Below are 19,053 nucleotides of genomic sequence, written 5' to 3' on the forward strand. Positions count from 1 at the left end.
TTTAAGATTATATAATAATAAGGTACAAAAATGTAATTATAGAACTGAGACTTTTTGTTTAACCATACTTGGATTTTTATATATCATATTTTACTTATTAAATTAAATGAGGGGCATTTACCGGAATGATGACAATGGTGATGACGATTTATTAAATTGATAATTTTGACAACTTCATTAATATATAAAAACACGAAAAATAATCTTAGTTCTATCTTATAATTTTACTTTGACCCTACTTACAAGAATTTTTAAATCTACACTACATAAATAGGCCCTTTAATTTCAAATAATATACTTCCTCCATAACAAATTATTTGTTGCATTTGTCTTTTTTTCTAAATAATAATTCAATTCTTAATATTTTAAATTGTGTATAATTAAAGAATATAAAATATTTAGTATTAATAAATATGCATTTAAAGAAACCAAACAAGATTTCATTTGAAATAATAGATGAAAAATAAAATACAAATATGATGAGTAGTGAAAATTTTCTTAATCAACAAAATTAATTACAAAAAAATATAAATTATTAATAACATTTGAGAAAAAGTGTGAAACTATATGCAAGCTTCATAAATTTTCCTACAAGATTCTTCTTTTATGTTGTATTCTAATACAAAGAAGTTAAGACTAGTATTAATCTAAAGAACTTATGCTAATACAAATTTCTATATAGTTCAGTGGTCATGCGCGCTTAACTAAGAAATATAACGCTACAAGTTCGATTCTTGCTAGAAAATTTGATTTGATATTTATATAGGGCTATAATTTCTATGTAATTCAATTGTCATACACTTAACCGTGAAACATAATGTTTGACAATCTGATTTGATATTTATATAGGGCTATAATTTCTATGTAGTTCAGTGGTCATGGACTTAACCATGAAACATAATGCTTGACAATCTGAATTTATATTTACATAGAGCTATAATTTCTATGTAGTTCTATGGTTGTGCGCTTAACCATGAAACATAATGCTTGACAATCAGATTTGATATTTATATAGGACTATAATATGGTTGGGTCTAATCGTACTTGATTTCGCTTAATCCGATTACAACTCTATTTAAAATACAAAAAATGACTAGAAAGTAAAAACTGGTCTCAATCAAAAAATGATGACATAGAACTAAAAATATGACAAAATTAATAATATTGGTCTGAACGGTTAGGTTCGGATCACGGTTAGATTTGATTTAGTTTTTACGGCATATTTCAATTAAGTCATGACAAATTACGTGTCAAACTTTTAAAATAACAACCCACTAATTTTCGATCGAATTAAAGATCAATTTCAAACGGGGTCAAAAATTGTATAAGTATTATGATCTTAATCAATCTTTGAACAGAAAATAGACTTTTCTATGTGACCATAAAAGCTTTAAATGTGGTAACAAGAATACAGAATAAAAAGCTACCATAAAAAACACAGACAAAGCAAAAGCTAAATCTCCCACTTATGGTTGCTGCATATTCAGGGAGAAAAACTATCTGTTAACAAAAATCATCACTCAAAATCTTTAAGAAAAGTGACCATAATTTAGCAGCAAAACCAGTATTAAAGAGTATTCCTAATTTCCTATTATGCAAATTTGCCCATCACTCAACAGCCTGTTTTTGGCAAGAAATTGAGTGATAATTAGTATTAAAAAAAATATATATATTTCTGGGTGTTAAATAATTCCAAACATTGCCCATGTTTATGATTACAATTTATTCCCATTTCATGTTATTTTCTACTTTCTATCTGTTTATAATTTCTTCTGTTTCATCATTAACTCTTTTATAAGAAAATTAAAAGCCTTGTTTGGAGGGCAGTTAGAAGTTTTTTCATTATGTGGGATTCTGAAACTGAGTCTCTTGGAGGAAGAGAATCTGGAAATGGAGCACTTATAACTGCCAAACATGGCGTTAAAACTGATGGGTTTGAACAAAGAGGTCAATCATGGTATGTTTAATCCTTTTTCTTTTTTTTTTTAAGGATGAAGTAAATTTAAAGGGTTTATGATTTTTGTTTGTTTTTTTGGTTGATATTAGGTTTGTTTCAACTGAAATTCAAAGTGATATTTTGGTCCAAATTGGTGAAATCAACTTTCACTTACATAAGGTAATAATCTCTTACATTTTTGGAACTGGGATTTGATTGATTACCCATTTACTTTCAATCAATGTAAACAGTGTTTCTAATTATAGAGATAAGCTTGCATATTTCTAATTATAGAGAAAAAATTGCACACCAATACTATCTCATAAAATTTGCTACGTTTTTTTTTAGTCTGTTAAATCAAATGCCCATTTATTTTTTCACTATTTACGAATCATTTTGAATTTCTATTTTATTCTCAATATATAAGCAAGTAAAATTTAGTTTGATTCGTTTTGATATTAATTTTATTAATATTAATTTTTTTATAACTTTTAACAATGTACAAGAAAAGATATTTAGGATTAAAATAGTAAATCGAATATGAAAAATCAAATGAAAGCACTACATTTTTTATTTTATTTATCAGTATTCACTCTCTTAATTTTCATCCACACATTTTCCTGACTCTTAATAAAGTACAACTTTTTCCTCGATTCTTAACAATGTGAAAAAACATACTTGTTACAAATTGTATGGGAGTTAGGATTACAATAACAAGTAAAACCTTAAACTGCAGTGTACTCTAGAGCATAAGATTCCACTTCAGAGGATAAGTCTTACATTATGCAGCATTTATGAAGTACAACCTGTGAATTGTACTGCGTAGCATATTATTCTATGAACTATTTGTTAACTAGGGTCTCAGCCAAACAATGGAACAGATCTCCGGCCGTGATACATTGATGTGGTCTTATTTTTGCACTGCTCCCCCTCCAGAGCTTTTGTAAAGTTTCAACAACTCATTTTCCAATTGATCATGTTACCAATTAGTGTACCTAAAAATTTCCTTCCATTGTGGAGAGTAGGATGTATAAATTTGGTTAAAATGGATCATGTGTAGAGGTGTTCAATAGGGCAAGACGGGGCGGGATGGGCAATATCCTAACGGGGTGGGTCGGGCTGGGTAATAATATTTTTACCGGGTTGGGCTGGGTCAACAAACAGTTTGACCCGCCATGACCCGGCCCATTTATGTAAAAAATTACATTTTCTTAGTATTATACTAACTATTTTCCTCTGATCCTCAGTATCCTTTGATCTCAAGGTGTGGAAGATTGAGTAGGATTATATATGACACCCACGAAGAACTAAACAAGATCCGCTTAGACGATCTCCCTGGTGGACCGGACTCATTCGAACTAGCAGCGAAATTTTGCTATGGGATAGCAGTAGATCTTACAGCATCCAACATTTCAGGTCTTAGATGTGCAGCCGAGTATTTAGAAATGACGGAGGATCTAGAAGAAGGAAACCTCATATTCAAAACCGAAGCCTTCTTGAGCTATGTTGTGCTTTCATCTTGGAGAGACTCCATCATTGTTTTGAAGAGTTGCGAAAAACTCTCGCCATGGGCGGAAAACCTTCAAATTGTCCGAAGGTGTAGTGAGTCTATCGCTTGGAAGGCTTGCGCGAATCCAAAGGGTATAAGGTGGAACTATACCGGGAGGCCTACAAACGTTTCAAGCCCCAAGTGGAATGATCTTAAGGACTCTAGCCCTAGTAGGGCTGTCCATGTGCCTCCCGATTGGTGGTTTGAGGATGTGTCGATACTAAGAATCGATCATTTTGTTCGTGTGATGACTGCTATTAAGGTTAAAGGAATGAGATTTGAGTTAATCGGTGCTTCAATTATGCAATATGCGTTTAAATGGATACCGGGCCTAGCCAAAGATAGTGGCGGTGAACCCACATTGGATGAGCTCGCTAGTATTAGTTGCGGAAATGGGAATATCAGTAGAGACAGCAGCAGCAGCAGCAGCGGTAGTGGCAGTGGCATGGGTAGTGGTGGAAGCTGGAGGGGCGGGCTCCACATGGTAGTCGCGGGTAACAAGGACGATCCTGAAACGTTTAAAGCAAAAGATCAAAGAATGATCATAGAGAGCTTGATTAGTATAATCCCACCCCAAAAGGACTGTGTTTCCTGCAGCTTCCTTCTGAGGCTTCTAAGGATGGCGAACAAGCTAAAAGTGGCCCCCGCTTTAGTCACTGAGCTAGAAAAACGCGTTGGTATGCAGTTCGAGCAAGCAACCTTATCAGATCTTCTTATACCATCGTACGATAAGAGCGAGACAATGTATGATGTGGATTTAATTCAGAGACTTTTGGAGCATTTCTTAGTGCAGGAACAGACTGAATGTGCTAGTAGTCCCGGCAGGCAGTACTTGGATAAGAACTTATACGAGGACGGTCAAAAGGCTGGTGTTTCTAATGCTAAAGTTCGAGTTGCAAGGCTCGTCGATAGCTATTTAACTGAGATTTCTCGGGATAGGAATCTCTCGCTTACTAAGTTTCAGGTCCTGGCCGAGGCTCTTCCCGAATCTACAAGAACTTGTGATGATGGGCTTTACAGAGCTATAGATTCCTATCTCAAGGTATAATCCACTTAACTAATACTAGAATGTTTCCTGGTTTAAACTTTCAAATTCCATACCAACGATGTACATATAATGAATAATCTACCATCAAGTAACTCATCATCAGCGTAGGGAAATCGCGAGCGCCTAGGAATTAAAATTAGTTGCACATTCTCTTGCACAATTCAAAGAACGGAAAATTTACCAAGAATAATTCAACTCTTTCATGATTTTTCAACAATTATCCCACCTATTGATTAATACGAATAATCTCAACTTTAGAGGTATTTGCGTAGAATAAACTTCGATAATAAGATGACTTGCTATAGTAGGTAATTCACAAAAAAATAAACTGAAAATTAATCTAAAAATTAAAGAAAATTTTTGAAAATTTACATAAAAATTTCTGAATTATGAAAAGAAAATCAGAAATTTCTTTCAACATTTTCTTAAATTTTTTTCGACATTTTTCAAAATTTATCTTTTTTTTTTAAAAAAAACTTATTATAGCAGGTCATCCGATTTTCTGGTTTAATCTAGGAAAATACCCTCCAAAATTGAGATTAATCATAGTTAATCAATAGATGAAATTATTGTAAGAAAATCATGAAAAGGTTAGATTATTTTATGTAATTTTTCCATCAACAAAAGACGCCTTGTCAATATTTGATTGTCATATTACATTGTTATTAGATCGTTTTGCACGCCTTAATCGACATTTTTGTGCTTTACTTCTGAAACATACAGGCACACCCTACACTATCAGAACATGAACGAAAGAGACTATGTCGAGTCATGGACTGTCAAAAGCTTTCCATTGATGCCTGTATGCACGCAGCTCAAAACGAGCGTCTTCCCTTGAGGGTAGTTGTACAAGTCTTGTTTTCCGAACAAGTCAAGATAAGCAACGCAATATCGAACACCAGCCTGAAAGACAATGCAGGGGAATCCCAATTTCAGCCGATGGTCTCAAACCGAAAGACACTTCTAGAAGGAACCCCACAGTCGTTCCAAGAAGGGTGGGCAACCGCAAAGAAAGATATTAACACCCTCAAGTTTGAGCTTGAGAGTGTGAAAACAAAATACGTGGAACTACAAAATGAGATGGTGAGTTTACAAAAACAGTTCGATAAGATGAATGCGAAGCCTAAACAGGGTTCGTCTTCATCTTCTTCGGCTTGGAGTAGTGGGTGGAAGAAGTTGAGCAGGCTTGCAAAGATGAGTCATTTGGATAGTCATGATGATGGGTCTGATCAGCCTGTTGCAGAACAGACTAGAAAAACTCCTAGAAGGTGGAGGAATTCCATTTCTTGAGCATTATCAAGGCTTTTTTTTTTTTTTTTTTTTTTTTTTTTTTTGGTTTATAATTCTTTTAAGCCAACATAAATCTAAAGAGGAAAAAATTGGTTGTTCTTATGTGTGTAATTCTATGTATGTGTTTCAAATGCGTGAGATTAAGATGTAGATGTTGTCATCAGTAAATTTTTTTATTATTTCTTCATGCTATTCTTCTGCAAATAATTTAATGATACCCTTGATCCCTTAAAAACCATTTTTCAATTACATATATATTCAAGACATATGGTTTAATTCATATCCATAGTTTATGATTTGCATCTTAGGCAAAATTTTTCCAAAGCAGACTCAGGCAAATGACAGAACCTGCTAATTTTTCTCTGACATGGCATGAGTCGGTTAGTTGTTGGCTTATTTAATCAGTTGTTTGCATTAGTTTTTTGTTTTCCTTTAAGGCGGTTGTTTAAGTCAGTTGTAAACGTAATAGAGATGTTTAATAAAAATTAGTTGTTGGTGGTAGGTAGTTTATCAGAGGAAAAATGGGTTAAAAAGCATAAAGTTAATAGATAGTGAAAAAATAATAAGGACTTTTCAACTTTGTGTTTGAAAATACTTTTCGAATTGTTTAACCAATTAACAAGCCAACAAAATATTCATTATCTAATGCACGTTATATCTTATTCTAATTCAAAACTTAAGTTTCAATTCGAACAAGTATAATCTTAAGCTGGTAAGGTCTTATCATTGAATTCCACCCATCTAGCTCTTCTTTTTCCTCAGTGTACCTTATAAGAAATAAAGAATATGATCCATACTCTTTTAAAGAAGTTTGAAACTTAATTCACTATACTCAAATTTAAAATTATTAGGACAACATTGATATAACATACTACCTCCTATTTTAATCAAATATCTCATTTGATAATACACTAATTTCAAGGAAAAGGGAGAGAGGCACATGGAAAGAGTAAGGGAAAAGGTGTAATTTAATGGCTATTGTGTAATAGTTGGATCACGCAAGGGCATAAATATAAAAGAATGATTAGCAAATAAAGAAATGAGACATTTGGCGTGAATATGATAAAAAGAAAATATAGCATTTAATTAGAATAAGAGAGTAAGATAACTTGTATTTATATCCATTAAATTTAAGTCATAATTAAAATTTCAAATTATGTTATATACTCCAAATTAGTCGTAATTAAAACTAATTTAATCTCTTGGTTCAATCATTGATCACTACACTATACTCATAATTTTCCATTTTAAACTCTATTATTTGCTTAAATCCTATAAACTTCAATAATTGTTCATGGCTGTCTTCCCTAAACCTCCGTTACAATTCCAACATTAAGTAACTATCTCCCCTCCTACTTGGCATATGGATATGGTTATTGGTATTTGGTATCAATTATTGGTCATGGAAATAAGTTTTAGTGTTAGATTTTTATAAAATCTGCTACATCATTCTGATGGCAATAAAGCTATTATTTTAATATTTACCTTTATAATTTTTTATTACTATCTAATAACAGTTTGTTTTATTGTTGATATTAAATCAAATGATTAGTAATTAAAATTTAATTAATGTAATTTAGTTAGGAAAATTATTTAACAAGGTTTATGTGATATTTGTCGTACTCTCGATTGTTTCTTATTTCTTGCCGTAAAAATTTAATGTGAATGACATTTCACATTTCACCAAGATTAAAACTAAAAGTCATTCTTACTATTACCATTGAATTCTAACAACCAAATAGATCATAAGTGGTATGAAAGAAAATGTATTTTATGAGGAAAAAAAAGAACATAGAACAAACACGGTGATAAAACTTTGTCAAATAGTTTTTATAGTTACTCCTTTCATCTCAACGAAATAACCTAAGTATAAATGGATTGAAAATCAAGAAAAATAAGTAAAAGTAGTGAAAAATGTGGATATGATAAAAATACAAGTTAATTGTCTAGGTGAGAATTTAAAAAACAAGTAGATCATGACAAAAAATAAAAATAAAGTCAAAATTCAATAAAATAAACTAAAAAATAACGCTAAATCTATGGAACAAGAAGACAAAATCACATCAAATATTCAGTATTTTTCACGCCATTTAATACCAATAAACAAAGATGAAAACTTGATAACTAGATGAAAAAATTGACATATGTCGTTGAAAGCTGGCAATTCATGCAAAATCCAAGATAAAATAAAAAGTTAGTGGGGTCCATGTATGATCATTCACCATCTTATTTTTTCAGGATACTATTATTGTGTGAAAATCCCCTGACATAAGATTGTTCTTATTCATATACCAGCTCCTATATTTTGGCTGTTGGCTGCATTTTTAGTACATTACATGTGATATGAGTATACTGTTTATTTGGCCTTGTGTTTTTATCTATTCGTTTTTTGCAACTTAAAACCATATAATTCAGAACATCAATTCATATTACAGTACATTTTTAGCCTAGATTTGATGCATCAAGGGACAATTTCTAACAAGTTTGCCTTCATCTTTGGATTTGGACTAGAGTTCGACTAATTGGTTTGTAAAAATTAATATTGTCCGTTTAACGGGTATTTATATGAATTTAGTATAAAGCTACCATTACATATACATCGGTATGACCGTATCGTTATATTTTGCATCAAAAAAAGCCACTTAGCTAGTATGTTGGTGTATAAGCGAAACTATTCATGTGTGAAGGTGATAGTTTAATGATGACTCAAGCCAAGATACATCATATTATGAGCAATGATGAGGTGCAAGAGGGTTGAGTGCATTAAAGTTGGGGCTTCAAGGAAGTAATCAAGGATGATTTTTGATGTGCCACGAAGGTGGAGCAACAAAGAGAAAGAACTAGGGCCATCCTTGAGGGTAGTTTTGAGGTACAACCGCCGAGGACTCAACTTATAAAGGGGTCTAAATTGAGCTAATCCTTATTACTCCTTCCGTTCCTTTTTTTTGTCCATTTTAAGTTTTTTTCACTTTATGAGAGAGAAATTTAAATTTGATTTTTAAAGTATATATTCAAGACAAAATATATTCATGTGGGATTTTGTTAGATTCGTCTTAATGCAAAGAATTTTAATATATAAGTTTTATAATTTTTTATCATGCGTACTATGAAATATCGAGGCTCAAAATTTGCGTTGAAATACATAAAAGTAAAATGGACAAATAAAAAGGAACAGAGGGAGTATTAAAAATTAGTTTGTGCATAAGTACTTTATCATTATATAATCTTAAATTTGTACAATCATTTGACATTAATGTGATGGGAAAAAAGAGAAACTATATATTGGGAGAAAAAAAAGAAACGAAACTTTACTTATATATACAAGGGCTCTTTTTTTATGTTTCGCCTAAGGCCTAAAAATTGTCAGGAACGACACTGGAAAGAACATGGGAGTGCTTGAATTAAGGTTGCCTTGAAGAAGGTAAAAAGGTGCACATTGGGTATGCTTTGAACGAGGTATGATCGAGAAGGAAGGTGTCTTGAACGAGGCACACAACTGCAATAGATAGTAAATGGTGATGGCATGTTGCTCGTTTGAGCACATATGTATAGTGCTCCTTCGAGCACCCTGGTGCGGGGCCAAATACGACTTTTCTATTTCGGTCGTACTTTGTCACAGGGTTATACTTTTTTTTAGGGTATGCATGAGAGGAGGCTAATATATAAGGAAAAGAGGATTTAAGAGTCCTAGAGTGTTCTCTTATATTAGATGAGTGTGCATCATTAAAGGTGTAAGTTTTAAGCTTGGTAATGCGTGATCAAGCATTGTCAGTGAAAATTGTTCATCAAAACTTCAATCTTGTTATTGTGTATACACTATTTTCTTTCAACCTCTTACTCCTCTTGCCATTTTAACCTCCCCTTTGAAGTCATCAAATAGATAAAGATGTCAGGTTACTAAGGTAAAATGGAAGTATAAAAAGCGAAGAAAGTATTCAATACTGTCTTTTCACCTATAAATGACTTAAATTCCTATAATTTAAGAATTAATTTAAGAATTTATAACAAATCACGGGTCACGCTACACTTATAATTTTAAAATGATCGATCTCTTATTATTTAATGTTAAAGTGACTAATTAGAAAAAGAGGCTGATTGTATGGCTCTTGTCATAGTGAGACGTACTCATACATAACTTGCTGAAATTAACTTAAATATACGAAAGAAAACTAAATAAAGATAAATATTTTTCCTTATATTAATTAAATTTGGCTTCTCGATTGCAATAAAGAGTTTCCGTTTTCAGGAAATCTTTCAAAAGTTGAGTATTATTATGGCGTAATTTTGTCAAATTAAGTATTTATTGAGGTAATTTTAGTTGAAATGACATAAAAAAATGGAGATAGTTGAATTCTTTGATGAATGAATCCATGAAAATTTGTATTTTTGATTGGTAGCTCAATTTTCGAAGTTGTTCCCTGTAATTTTTTGAGTCAATTTGTGAACAAAAGAGAAAAAAAATGATAATTCAGTAAAATTTTAGAAATATATTTACCAGCTACTCTTGTGAGAGACCGTCTTTGAAAGACACGATTTCAAAACAAAAAGTTTATATTCTTATTTTCACTTTAAGTTGTATTAATATTTAGCCCATATATCTAATACGTTTCTTGAAGAGACTGTCTCTCACAACAATTTATGTATATTTAATTTTCAGAGGGCCTTAACTTACAATCTCACCTAGGCCCAAAATGATTGGGCCGGTCCTGGTATGATATAATCACTCGAAAATCTTGGTCAAAAGTTCTACTCCCTCCGATTTTTTTATCTTCCACTTTGGGTTTTTCACACATATTAAAGAAGATAAAATCTTTGGGTTGTAGTGGGTATTATTTTAATTAAATAGTAGTGTGAAGTAATGATTGTATTGGAAGTATGAGGTTGTAGTGGGTATTATTTTAATTAAATAGTAGTGTGAAGTAATGATTGTATTGAAAGTATGAGAGATAAAATAATTATAAATAAAAGAAAAGGGGTACATTAAAAGAAAATGAGGATTTTAAGGGGTAAAAGTGGGATAAAAACTTTCTAAAAATAAAAAGTATTCTAAAGTGGAAGAACTTTGAAACTACCCATTATACTAATGTAGAAGATCAAAAAAGAACGAAGGGAGTAATATATATACCGATTTTAATTTTCTATTGCTGCTAACCAGGACTAGAAAGTAGACTGCAGTCTCAAATCTCGATCAAATATAATTACAAATTATTTATAAATACATTCTTTTATTTTTTTCCGACAATTATAAAAAAATTACTTGTAGTGTTTGGGAATAGAAATTTAATATTAAATTATGGATTTTAATTATAAAATCATAAATCAAGAATTTGAGAATAATAAGGTTTGGATAATCATTCTCAAATTCTCAACTTTAACTATTTAAAAAACTATGGTGGAATTTGATCTAAATCCAAATTTAAAATTTTTTAATTTGTCAAACAATAAATTTGAGTTAATTTTAAAAATTGTAAATAAAATTATCGTTCCCAAACTTAACATTAAATTGTTATATTTTTCAAAAAAAAAAACTTCCCGATAAGAGATTGTATATTTAGTAATTTTATCGAGGCGAAAAGTTTTTAATGTTATACTCCATATATTTAGTTGCAAGGATGAGTAGCTAATTGATAGCCTGGCTCATGGGAACTGAGAAGTCGTTGATTGGTTTTGGTGGTAGTCGCGGCCTGATTAAAACTACGTGATGATCTTGACTTTTTCATTGCTTTGTTTAATCTCTTCAATTCATATCAATTTTAAATATTTCTAATTGTGCATAATTAAAATATCATAAAAATTTAATATTAGTAAAATTTACATTGAGTCGAATCAAACAAGATTTTTTTTTCGAATCCAAACTAAATAGAATTTGTGGGAAAAAAAAATCAAACCAAATTATTAACTCGATTTGGTTTAATTTAAGGCCCGTTCGTTATTGTTTTTTCTCTAGTTTTTGGTTTTTTTAACTAAAAACTAACATCATGAAACCAAGAAAGTGTTTTTTGTTTTTTCTTGTTAGTTTTTAAATTTATTATGTTCCTAATAAATTTAACAATTTTTTTATTTATTATAGGACATATATATTATGACTTTGAAAATGAAAAAAAAAATAAAATAACAACAATATCGAAAGAGCCCTTAATTTTCGGCTTTTCATCAAATTACTTGCACTCTATCAATTGCCGTGACTTGTGAATATAGCCTTTTATATGAGCAATTATATATATATATATATATATATATATATATATATATATATATATATATATATATATATATATATATATATATATATATATATATATATAGATATGTGTATGTGTATATTTGTATAATGATAAAATACTATTCATTAAAATAAATTTAAAAGATTTTATGTCGATATATTTTATCTTTAATATAAGTCTTAAAAATGTTACGAATATTTCTCTCCACTCAAAAATGAAATATTCTAAATATAAAAAAAAATTGTAAAAACGGAGGGTTTGTACATGCAAAAAATTTGCTTGAATTTATTACTTGATCCCAAACAAGACTGAAGAAGAAACAATTTGTTATTGGATCGCAAATATAAATTTGAAAAGACTAAAATTTTAATGATTTCCATGAAGAAAACCAAAACAAGGCAGGCAGGTGGTGCATATATTGGCCAAAGTCATGAATGTACCCATGATCCCAATTTGTATTCATTCATATGAATGGAACCCACAATTGCCAACCATTCTCAATAACAAATCCATTATGATCTAAATGGGTCCCAAAAATCCTTTCATCCAAATAGCAAGGAGACACTTCCTTTTGGTGCACACAACAAATATCAATATATAGGAGTACATTACAATACACTTCTCTAACAATAAAAGGCACAAAAATACATTTCTTCAAAAACAAAATGCATCATAATTCAACTAACATATTACTTCTTTTCGAAGTATAATTTTTAGAGTCAGGTTAATTTCAAATTATCTTTTCATACATACTTGATTTTGTTTAATTTGAGTCAATTTTAACTTGTTTGCCTCATTGTAGACTCGATTAATGCCAAAACGAATAAAATACCCCTTGGATCAAACCCATGAACGGCCAAAAAGTTGCGACTTAAATTCTTAATACTAGGCTTGAAATCCAATTCAAAAAATGATAAAAACATATATTCAATCGGATTTATTGACACCGATTGAAATCTGTTCCAGAACATCTAATCTGAAAACCCAATATTCGATTAAAAAAAAACATATATTCGATTCAGCTTAAGACATTCGGATATCCGATTGTGAACTACACAAATAACACTCATTCAAACATTAGTAAAAAAAAAAGCACAATAACATATAAAAAGAAAAGAGGTTCACAAGAAGCAAGTTCAATACATGATAAGATAAAGATCTCTCAAATGCAACAAACATCTCTACATCACAGACAAACTCATGACAGTAAAACTAAGAGAATACTTTAAGACAAGATTTTATGAAAGCATGGGGCCTACTCAATTCAGGCTAAGAAAGAAAGAAAAGGGCCCACCCAAAAGGTAAAAAAAGAAGTTTGAAAGTGAAAGTTTGTGGGGTCTTAAATCACTTAATGCGCATGCTATTAAGCAGCCATATTAGTCTTCTCTCTTTGTATTCAAATATTCAGGGTCCTTGCTCATTTTCCAGCACACCCAAGCACTAGTCATTCCCATGCGTACCAATTTTAGACTTTTCATTACCTCAAAAAGGTGATTCGATCATTACGTGCCCATGTAGGAGGCCCTCAACGTCGTAATATTTTGCACCCATGATCATCGGATTTGTATTCAGCCTCCTCCGAGAAACCTCTCGTGATGCTTTTATTAGCCAATCATATGTACAATCGTCCGTGGAAGAAAAATAACATATGTTACTCGTTCTTCACACGAGGAACCAATCGAAACTTGACACGAAAACATACACTCTAACACGTACGGGTAACCAATCGGAATAAGCCAGGATGGTTCAATTTGAAGCTTCAAAGGAGTTGGAGCTGTCTAGGTCTTCTATGGACATGGACTCGGCATTGTATTTCAAGCATTTCAAATAATTTATCGCTTCATCAAGGATGACTAATGGGTCTTTGCTCTCTAACCCGGGAATTATACTCTCGAGGACTCGCAATGTATCATGGATATTATCCTTTCTATCTCGTTTTTTTCCAACAACAGGGCATGCTCTATCGTTAAGAGCACCGATGAGATGATCCCCATAAATGGTGTCCTGATATCTGAGACCTTGCAGCGATCTATTACCGCCACAACAGATTTTCTGTCGTTTTGAAGATCTAATTGAACTAGACACTTGATCATTATCAGAACCCATTTCATCTTTGCGCCAACAGTCCTCCAGCTTTTCGTACTTTCTATTTTTTGCCAATGGAGAGTGACCACTGCTCACTTCATCGTCATCCTGACCATCACAATCATCGTCCAAACCATCATCATCATCGTCAGAATAAAGCAAGGCGTTGATTTCTTCTGAGTTTTCAGGCATTTCACTGACTTCATCGATGATTTCATTCTCACCCGATTCTTCACAAAGGGCAGGTGTCCTAGTCCAAACATGCTCCATGATTCTTCCTTGCTTTGCAGTAAGGCATTGCATTTTCTGGTATGCACCGACTGAATCCCGAGACAGATTCCAAGCAGGACCGGTAGTCCGTGGAGTTGTCAGATTCTCCAAACGAGGACACAGTGAACTAAAGATTAGCCGAGTTTCATGTCCTGACCGATCAAAGATGAGAAACTTCTTCTGTTGCGTTGAAGTTTGTTCACGTAAGGTGGGCTTCTCGCCCACTCTAGATGGGAATAAAGGATTATGTTCTCCATTGTATAGGTTTTGAGAAAGTGGATTCTGAATGTGGGGAACAGAATTTTGTATGGAACCATTACATTCAATCGTAAGGCCTCTTTCGAGCAAGCCAGAGAAGCCGAACCCATTCAAACCCAAATTTGTCGATACTGTGCAAGGGTTCAAAGACGCAGGCAAAGACTCGTGTTGCCTGTGTTCAACGGGTGCAATCATGCGGTCCGCGAAAGCAGATGATTCCCAAGGGGGTTTTTGCTGAAAGCGCCAAGAGCCGCTCAGCTCGACCATTAAACTGAAAAAACACCTGGTTGCAAAATAGAGAATTTTATTACTAAGGCAAGATTAACGACTATTCCTTACGAGAAGCATAGAAAAAAGTTCAGATACTAACCAGTAATATAGATGCTTCAATATAATATAATCAGCCTCTCCCACAAGATTACAATACGGAAAAAATAAAAACCAAACTATCCAGCAGAAAACAAAACAACGCCTACGGAAAATCCAATCTACGTAACAGGTTTAAGTAGCTGACGAAAATACTCGGCCTGCAAACAGCAAGAAATGATTGCATCATTAAAAAGACAATTAATACCCTTGGGTGTTAAGTTTAGTTAAGCTTATTGTCAAAGCCAGCATATGATCGGGAAATACGAAGTGCGCACATTCCATAAGCTAAGATATATCGTCACAAAACCATATGGATACAGGAGGAAGGGCTCCAATGACTTATAAAGTGTGCACAACATCTTTAATTCATCGATGTGGGATGATTCCTACATTGGGTAGCCATGATAAATAGTGGTAATGGAAGGGACGCGTGTGCAATTTGGTAAAAAGAGTTCGTGCCTATTTTCATATGCAACATAGCATACAAACTCGTGACAATTTCTATCATTTACTACCATTCGCGAAGTGGGAGTTGTTAAAAGAGTTGTAAAATCCTGCAACATAGCAAATTTGAAGTAGTATACTAAGCTTAGAACGACAAAAGAGAAAGAAAGTCGTCGAGACATACCTGGCAATCCTGCAAAAGTTGAAAGCATGCTATAACTCTAACTATTATGGTTGCTTTTCCTGCGATTCCATTCTCATGCTTCAATGCCCGAAATCTTGACTGGCTTGCTCGTTGGCACACCATCACTACTACTAGACCCTTTCGGATAATACCCTCAATATGAGCAATATATAAACACCACGACAAGCAACAAAGAAAGATGGATTCTAAAGGAACAAAAGAGGCTGAATAACTCTAGGAAAGTGACACCAAAGGAATATTGGAAAGGGAAGGCTAACTAAAATTTCAACAATGATGGCAACCTAAACGATGCTACGTTTTTTAACTATTCAACTCTATGTCTAAACTTGGATCTAGATGATAATGTACCAGAACCAAGGAACAACTGCACAGTGATTGGATCCCATGGTAAATAAGGGTAAAAACACTGAATGAGAGGTTGAAAACTAAGAGCAAAAAACAAGGCTTTACAAGAGAACCTTGCACAACAAATTCAAAGAGATGACGTATCGATGCACATCAATTGAAGAACAGAACCAACACATGCTGTTTCTTTCCAATCCCTATTCTTGCAAAATCCAATCCTAGAGATTCATAGAGATCCTGCAGAAAAAGGGCAGTGAATTAAAAAACAGATTCTCCATAAATGTATTACCAACACCCAATATGAATCGTGACTTCTAAGCTGTTGCAGATCAAGAAAAAAAGAAAAGAACAAAAAGAAAAAAAGACAACTGATGTCAACTTAAGTAAAATGTGCCTACTGGCGTTTGATCCTTGGTTACATATGTGGAAGGCTATACACTAATCAACTCATCTAAGGTATATTTACTTATAATATTTGATTTTATTTTGGATTTAAATGATGTCAACTGACTTCAGTGACATCACGCTAGATCCGCCACTGCTACTAAGAGCTCAATATGTATGATCAACCTTACTATTAACTACCCAACATTAAGACAAACTTATCATTCAATCTAATTTATCCTTCTAAATGATAAAAAACAGTCATACACTGCAATAGAGTCAATGTTTCTCAAGATTCTTCATTTCTCAAGTACCCATGTTTGATCCTCAACACATCGACATGGAAATGGGCACTATCATATTTCTTTTTTGAATTTGACACACACTCGTGTCAAATATGAGTTTTCCAGTTCAAGCAACATAGCAAAAAACACATTATTTGTTGGACAATTAGTCGATAAATATACTGATTAAATTTGTCAATATATCTTTACAATAATCAGAATTCAAACCCACACTAGAAAGTAGCATCAAAAAACAATACAACTCCTACATTTTTTCTGTATGATATTACCAAATCACAAGTTGCTAAATCACTTTTTAAATTCAATCAATTACAAAAGAATGTTAGAGTTATTGGAACTCGAATATAGCATCGTTTTCAAAGAAGATAACTTTAAAGAGACTGAGAAAACTCACATCCTTAAAATTCACTAGCAAGTGTTAAGATTGAAAGCACATCCAAATAAAATTCTTTCTAAATTTCCCATTTAAAACCCCAACAAAAAAAAGGAATTTCAATCTTACTATACAAGATCCACAATAAAAGTTAATTATATAAATTAACATACATTTACTAACAAATTCATGAAGAATACAAAAAAGAAATGATCTTTACTGTGGGAAAAAGAAAACTTACCAACAAATTTTAGGGTAATACTCCAAAGAAAGATGGGAATTTTCTGAGTAATTGATCAGAACATCCAATGAATGACTGCAAATCTACAAATATAGTGGGTGGGAAAGATGATTGGAAAAGATTCCAGGAGAAAAAACTGGCTGGTGAGAGTTAAGTAAGAGAAAAAAAGGAAGCAAAGAGTGTACAGTCAAAAAGAAGTGAGAAAGCACAAGGTTGATTTTATAGAGATTTTTTTGACATTTTAACTTGGATTGGATTACCCACAAAAACTTTGCAAGAAAGTGTCAAAAGTGTCAACCGCACGGGTAAAATTAATCAAACCATTTGATGGCATGCCAATAGCCATTGCCATCTTCAAAAAGCAATTGGATTGATAAAGATTTTGTTGGGAGTGGTGGTATTGGTGGTGTGATGATAGATTGTATTATAATAACCATTTGTCTAATTTATGCCACAACGTATAGATTAAGAGTATTAATTATTTTATTTAAATAACTTCTTTTATTAGCATATCTTAAATATATTCTTGAATTATAGTGATATTTTATCTATATTAAATTACTAATTAATGTAAATAAGAATGAGTATTTAAGAGTTTTTTTAAATAAGATTGTTTAAAAGATGTAATAACGACTCTCAATATATATCTTTACGGCTTAAAATAGATAAATCCTTATAATTTGGCTTATCAAAAAAAATAATAATTTGATTTGTACTTGACAAAAGAAATCTGATTCTAAATCTGATGATAGAGTCCAAATTTGAATTGGAGTCGGATCTTAAAAAACAATTCGACAATTAAACATGACTTCGACTCCAACTTTGATATAATCCGATTCGATCCGACATATTCAAATATTTATATATTTTTTTTACTTTTTAGATTTGTATTTTTAGGAATGATAATCATGTGTCTATTTCGATAAAACATTTGTGTTTTCAGAAACATGTGTCTATTTCGACTTTGATACTAATATTTAGTCTGAAAGGATTTTGAGGAAGAAAATAAAAATCTAGAAATTAAAGACTTAAATCCTTGTTATTTTACAAAGGAGGAGAAAATAGAGACGATCGGACGAAACATAAGTTTGATTAAAGTTTTCAATAAAAAATTTTATATGCCAGAAAATCATTAGCGATGCATATAAGTAAAAGTATTGTGCATACTCGATCAATATTAGTGCATACAATACACAATTTGTTCATCCACACTAGAATACCAAATTACCCAAAAACATTTATGTTGTATTAGATTTTCTTTCTCATTCTTATTCTAAAAAACCTCAGAAAATTAAAATTACACACAACACATACACCGAATTTTTTTTTTTTACATAAATCAATAAAATTTATTATAGGCCGATCTAGATGGCAATAATAGAGCTCAAAGTGAGTTGCAAATGGCTCTAGTAAACTCGTTTAGGTTGAAGGAAAAGAAGTAGAAGAAAAAAGAAGTTGAACTCATTTAGGATGAAGAACAACTACATTTAGGGGGTGATTTAAGGTTGTGAATTAAAATCCGAATCCTCAACAAAAAGAGTAATATAATCAGTGGCAGTTCTAAGATTCTAACTAGTGTAGGTCCTCAAAAAAAATTATAATAATCAGACAAAAACAAAAATTTTAGAGTGAAAACAACATATTTTACTTGAAATATTTCATTTTTTACAATTTTTATAAAAAATTTACTTTAATTTATAATTTATATTGAGATGTAAATATTTTTA

At 31.9% G+C, this 19,053-nt stretch overlaps 2 protein-coding genes across 2 annotated transcripts; one reads left to right on the plus strand and one right to left on the minus strand.

The window, feature by feature from the left end:
• Positions 1 to 1,133: 1,133 nt before the first annotated feature.
• Positions 1,134 to 6,010, plus strand: LOC130806547 (root phototropism protein 3-like). The gene is made up of 4 exons (XM_057671676.1): positions 1,134 to 1,957; positions 2,047 to 2,116; positions 3,184 to 4,527; positions 5,257 to 6,010. Exons 1-4 carry the CDS (start codon positions 1,845 to 1,847, stop codon positions 5,821 to 5,823), a joined length of 2,094 nt encoding a protein of 697 aa, XP_057527659.1. The 5' UTR covers positions 1,134 to 1,844; the 3' UTR covers positions 5,824 to 6,010.
• Positions 6,011 to 13,167: 7,157 nt separating this feature from the next.
• On the minus strand, positions 13,168 to 17,758 carry LOC130806195 (transcription factor bHLH143-like). The gene is made up of 4 exons (XM_057671186.1): positions 17,327 to 17,758; positions 15,658 to 16,260; positions 15,031 to 15,187; positions 13,168 to 14,943 (listed from the first exon to the last, which is right to left on the minus strand). Exon 4 carries the CDS (start codon positions 14,925 to 14,927, stop codon positions 13,794 to 13,796), a length of 1,134 nt encoding a protein of 377 aa, XP_057527169.1. The 5' UTR covers positions 14,928 to 14,943; positions 15,031 to 15,187; positions 15,658 to 16,260; positions 17,327 to 17,758; the 3' UTR covers positions 13,168 to 13,793.
• Positions 17,759 to 19,053: the final 1,295 nt, after the last annotated feature.

The sequence above is a fragment of the Amaranthus tricolor genome, chromosome 2 (genome assembly GCF_026212465.1).
Source record: "Amaranthus tricolor cultivar Red isolate AtriRed21 chromosome 2, ASM2621246v1, whole genome shotgun sequence".
Classification (NCBI taxonomy): domain Eukaryota; kingdom Viridiplantae; phylum Streptophyta; class Magnoliopsida; order Caryophyllales; family Amaranthaceae; genus Amaranthus; species Amaranthus tricolor.

What these genes read in the sequence shown, in the direction of transcription:
- LOC130806547 (XM_057671676.1), top strand. Translation starts at nt 1,845, where the DNA reads ATGTGGGATTCTGAAACTGAGTCTCTTGGAGGAAGAGAATCTGGAAAT. An exon ending in TCAACTTTCACTTACATAAG is followed by an intron (nt 2,117 to 3,183) that starts GTAATAATCTCT and finishes TCTGATCCTCAG; the next exon opens with TATCCTTTGATCTCAAGGTG. An exon ending in CTATAGATTCCTATCTCAAG is followed by an intron (nt 4,528 to 5,256) that starts GTATAATCCACT and finishes TGAAACATACAG; the next exon opens with GCACACCCTACACTATCAGA.
- LOC130806195 (XM_057671186.1), bottom strand. Translation starts at nt 14,927, where the DNA reads ATGGTCGAGCTGAGCGGCTCTTGGCGCTTTCAGCAAAAACCCCCTTGG.